General features: G+C 45.4%; 1 gene segment (V, D, J or C); it reads left to right on the top strand.

Moving 5' to 3' along the window:
* Window positions 1-276: 276 nt before the first annotated feature.
* LOC119902722 lies at window positions 277-1935 on the top strand. The segment is given in 3 exon segments: window positions 277-773; window positions 890-958; window positions 1257-1935. Coding segments are annotated over 3 exon segments (540 nt in total).
* Window positions 1936-5672: the final 3737 nt, after the last annotated feature.

Here is a 5672-nt window from a genome sequence, read left to right as displayed (position 1 = left end):
ACTGATGCAACAATTAGATTTTTTTGTTGCTAAAATAAAGTATATGATATATAATGTCTAAGTAAATGTAAAAGTATAACTAATTTAATGTGAACGTAAAAAATACCTTTATTAAAATATGTTTATTAACCCTAATATATAAACATTAAGTTTTTAAAGGGGATATTTCATAATTATATTATAAGAATCCAGCATATGTAGAACTGCTAAATAAGTAAAATTATTTTCTTTCCTCATATAACATATTAATATTATTATTATACATGACATGTGTGATATGAAGGTGAATCCAGTCCATGTAGTGAACTGTGTGCTGTATTGATGAGGAGCTCAGTGATCAGAGTCCATGTAGTTTCCAGGATCAGACTGAATGCAGTGCTGGAAGCTGCTGTTGACTGTGTGAATGTGTGTCTGTGCTGCTTGTTGCTGCTGTCAAACTTCAGATAAGCCGGTAGTGAAGCCCGTGGTGAGCGTGTACCCAGCAGCATCCAGAGCCCACCATGAGGGGAAGAGCTCCCTGCTGTGTGTGGCCTCAAACATGTTTCCTCCTCTGGTCCGCTTCTCCTGGAAAAGACGAAAGGTGAACGAGTCTCTGGAGGAGCAGGCACCTGCTGAGGAGGAGCAGGCACCTGCTGAGGAGGTGCAGCTGGAGCTCAGAGAGTCGGGACGCACCGCCGCCATCAGAGTGATTCATCGGGACGCTCTCTCCACGTATAAATACCGCTGCTACGTCCAGCACGAGGGGGGGGAAGTGAAGGCCCAAACAGAACAAGGTAATGAAGGCTTGGTGACTGTGTTCAGCAGAGATTCAGCTTCATGTGGAGACGCTGTCAAAGAGAGCAGAGGAGCAGAGGACTGACATTTCTTTCTGACTCCTTTTCTGTTTCAGAGGTTCCGGTGGCCTCCTGTCCTCCAGAGAGAGAGCCAGCAGACCTGGCAGCTCTGCAGCAAGCTGACTGTAAGATCACCTGCTGCCTCTCTGCATAGACAGCTCCAATGTTCTGCTGCAGTTAGGGCTGCATGTAAAAATCAACTAGTCCGACTTCAAACTCATAATAACCTGTTTCTTTTCTGTTTGATCCTTGAGGGACTTTGTCAGAAATTGTAGTTAGTTGTGAATTAGAAAGTTAATTGTAGCTCTTAACTTTAAAGGAGAGAATCAGATGGGACTTTGAAGCCGACCCGTCTTCATGTCGTCCCACCTGGAAGGTCCCAAGTATACTAATGATATTCTGATGTCTCTGTCTGTCTGTCAGTGTCCTTCCAGTCTCAGTGCAGGGTGAAGCTGCTCTGGCTGCTGTACACAGTGCTGATAGTGAAGAGTCTGGTGTACTGCTGTGGACTCCCTCTGCTGTGAATCCTCAGAAACAAGGGACCGTCCACCGGCTGCACACATGCTGACTGACTGCTTTCTGCTGGCCTTTTCTCACCATCAGATCTCATCAATTCATCTCAGTGATCACCACTCAGAAATGTTATGTTGTGCACAGGTTAGATATAGTCTTCAAAAAAATATAAACACATATATTTGCAGTTACTGAGTGTAAATTCTGTGGTATAGTGTTATTTTGATCATCTAGTTTATTTCCTCTTGTAGAAAATGTAACTGAATTATTAGCTGTCTGCTAGATATTTTATCATTTACAATATTTTTCTGTTCTCTTTTTAATACATTATGCAGAGTGTGGTAGAATTCTTTTAGAGTAACTTTCTCAATAAACTAAAAAAATCACAGCATCTGGGTTTTATAAACATCCTTGTTTTTATGGATTTCGGGTTGGTCTCATAGCAAATAGTTAACTTCATTGGTAATGTGAGTTGACAGCTACATGTAATTTGACTCAGGTTGTAAGCAGCTCACAATATACTTTCACACAGCGCCAAGAACAAATGTACAGGAAGATATGAATATAAGCACACAGCTAAACAAGGACAACAAAGCTAAACAAAGATGAGCGAACATAAACATATAGCTGTTATATACAAGTCAGCAAGTGTGGTTCAGCGGTGAACCCCTTTTATAACTGTGTCAGTGTGGATGTAAAACTCTACGCTGTTGTTGCACGTTGTTTAGTTATTATTCACATGTGAACACTCTGCTGTCTGACTGCCTGTTAGAATCAGTTTGAGGTCATAAAGTGGGATCAGAGCAGACTGCAGGTGGTTGAACATATCTCCTTTTATTTCAGCTTCTCAGCTCTGAGTTCAGGATTTGAGCTGTTTCTCTCACAGATTAATAACAGATCAAAACTGAGACAGTGAGTACTGAGCGCTGAAATCAAACTGAACTTCCTAGAATGATTTGACGGTTGTAACTGTCATTGTGTTATTAATGTGAAAAAGTGCAGCTAGCGGTGAGGAGGCTGCAGAGCAGAAACCCACACTGCTGCAGGAAAGGAAGTGCTGATTGTCTGTCAACAGTTTTTTATGAGTCCTAATAACCACTGAGAACAGATTCATATCTGCTGCTGTACACACTCATCAACTCCTCTCCCTCTCTGTAGCTGTTTGTCTTTTCTCTTGTTGTCTGGAAGCCTTTTTTCCACTGAGCCCTCCACCCACACAGAGTTGAACTGAGCCCAGAGACCAACAATGACGACCCACCTGGAGGTCACGTCCATGGACTTTATTTATGGGGATTTTAGCCATCAAAGGTGAACTTTACAGTTTACACTTGGTGTTGATGAGAGTCAACAAGTCCTCATACAAACATGACTAAAGGCTTCTTTGTCAGAGCCGGAAACAGAAACACATTTCATTACAATCCATCCAATCGTTGTTGAGGTATTTCAGGAAGGGCTTGGTAACAGGAGCTGAAGCTGCAGCGGCAGTAAAAGGCCTCATAAGTGAAGCAGTGCATTGTTGTAGCCACTAGAGAGCAGCAGTACTCCCAAATACACACTACATTTTAATGATATTATACTACATTTTAATGATATTATACATATACATACACATACCAACTTTGTTTTCTGTACTATATGCTAAATATATTATGCTACATCCCTGAGCACGGATGAAAACATCACCATCCTATCTGCTGACAAAGGATAATTCACAGTGGTCCTAAACACAGCGGATTACCAGGACAAGGTCAACACATTACAAATGGACACAAATACACAAGAAAAAGGCCATAAAATGTCTATAACAGCTACAGGAAGAAAACATCACCGGTGAACAAAGAAGGAGCCCCACTCAGGCCCAATAGCATAAACTCGGTCACCTACAACATTGCCAAACACATATCTACCATCTTAGCCCCCTTGGTTGGCAACACGCCTCACCACATCCAAAACTCCATAGACTTTGTGAACAAAGTCAGAGGACTGAAACTGGACCCAGATGAAACCATGGTGACCTAAGATGTGACTTCCTTGTTCACATGTATCCCCACCATTCAATTCAAATCAATTTTATTTATATAGCGCCAAATCACAACAACAGTTATCTCACAGCGCTTTTCATAAAAGAGCCGGTCTAGACCGTACTCTATGATGCTATTTACAGAAGCCCAACAGTTCCCACCAAGAGCAGCACTAGGAGACAGAGGCAAGGAAGAACTTCCTTTAAGAGGCAGAAACCTCGAGCAGAACCATGACTCAGGGTGGGCGGCAATCTGCCTCGACCGGTTGGGGTGAAGGAGAGAGAGCGGGGGGGGGGGGGGGGGGGGTGGAAGGAGAGAGAGGGGAGGGAGGCAGCCTACACAATATAAACACAGAGGTACAGACAGTAAAGGTGATGTTGCTATAGACTAAATGAAAAATGGTACAGATATTTATAGTAGTGTTAATGATAACAATCGTAATGTTAATGATTATAATAACAATAATAATAATGGGACTAGTAACAATAGTCGTTGTAGCAGAGGGTGTCGCAGCAGGTGACCCGCAACCACAGATCCAGACTCCACAGCTCCAGAGCCAGAAACACCTGCAGGAAGTGATAGGAGGAGAGAGGAGAGGGACGAGAAAGTACAAGACTACCAGAAAGGGGAGAAGTTGTGATTGTAACATGCAATAATGGGATGAGGTTGCCTACAGAGGGAGAGAAAGTAGAGGAGAGAGGAGCTCAGTGCATCATGGGAAATCCCCCGGCTGATGGAATCGCATCCTTAAATTTAGCTAGAGCACTATCAGAGAGACATCTTGTATAGAAATTTTTGCCCAATGGTGTATAGTTTAGCAATACAAACTCAAAAGTTATCAAACAGTGGTCGGACAAAGAGGGATTCTGTTGGAAGACCACTATTTCAGTACCATACACCAAAACAAGGTCGAGGGTGTGGTTAAAACAGTGAGTCGGTTCATGAACACTCTGAGAGAAGCCAATGGAATCTAACAGAGAGATAAACGCAGTACTAAAGCTGTCATTCTCAATATCCACATGAATATTACAATCCCCTACAATAATAACTTTGTCCGTTTTAAGGACTAAAGTTGACAAAAACTCTGCAAATTCAGATAAGAATTCAGTACAGAGTACGGGCCAGGTGCTCGGTACACTATAATTATAGTGCGCCGGCGTCCGGAGGGATGAGGCAAGGTTGGGAGAGAGGTAGCTAGCCAGTGCCTCCTCCACTCGTGGCATCGCTCCCTAGCCGTGCTGTTTGATTTCAGTCACGTTGCCATAGTCCAGCCTGGGGGGACGTAGACAGCCGTGCAGAGAAGGGTTATTCCATGATCTACACAACTCGTTGTGCAGATCCGGAAAAAATGGTAGGGGCCGTCACGGGGTGGTGCTCGGTGTTGCAGAAACCGCTCATCTAGTTTGCTGCCTGCCGAAGGCTGCTGCATCGCCTGTGGCCAATCAATGTGCAGCTTGGCTACGGCCCGCGTCACCACTTCCAACAACTCCTCGTATCCTGGCGAGGGCTGATGACGTTCAGTTTCCTCTATGCTAAGCACATCTAGCTCCTCAGAGCCAGATCGTGTCAGCCTTTCCGGACTCGCCCCTCGAGTGGGAGAAACCGAGAAACGGGCTCCCGATCGGGGACGAGGGGAGGAGGATTCCGCGGACGAGGACCGGAAAAAGGCCTCAACCGTTCCGGCACCCTCGGCGATCTCGCGTTGTGATCCCCAGGATCGGAAGCCGCCGCGACGACTCAGCGACCGCGGGGCCTGTGCCACGAGGGGAGCGCATCCGACCATCCTCTAGGAAGAGAGCCGCTCGAGACCTCAGCACCCTCAGGGGCAGGGCCTCGCAATGGTCGCAGGCAGCCCCCTCGAGAGCCGCCTGAGCATGCGACATCCCCAGGCATGAGACGCACATCCCATGGGTATCACCTTCTGTGATGAAACGCTCACAAGGGAAGACACACTGTCGGAATCGCTTTGACATGATCTTCTGCTGCTTCGTCTCGATGTCAGGTAGGAAAATGGAGCTTCCAAACATAGCCAGAGTGCCTGCTGAATAGAAAGAAGCTAATGTGTCCTGTGTGCCTGCGTGCTTATATACCCCCTCCGGTTACGCCGTCAAACACTACCGTTCTAGTAACACCAATAGGATTGGAGTAGTTTCATTCATAGTTCAGCCCTGCCACGCCCAGGGGCGTTCCCATAGTGTCGTAATGCGCAGTTCGATTTCCCACGAAGGGGAACATCAAGTTCACACAAGATGTCAACGACAGCAGTTTGGCCTTCCTGGACTGTGCTGTATACACTGAAGAGGAC

This window comes from Micropterus salmoides, unplaced genomic scaffold (genome assembly GCF_014851395.1).
Source record: "Micropterus salmoides isolate LMB-PRFRI ecotype aquatic unplaced genomic scaffold, ASM1485139v1 Ms_hic_scaffold_14, whole genome shotgun sequence".
In the NCBI taxonomy this organism is placed as follows: Eukaryota; Metazoa; Chordata; class Actinopteri; order Centrarchiformes; family Centrarchidae; genus Micropterus; species Micropterus salmoides.
Note: the sequence above shows the minus strand (reverse complement) of the source record. Positions and strands in the feature narration are given on the sequence as shown.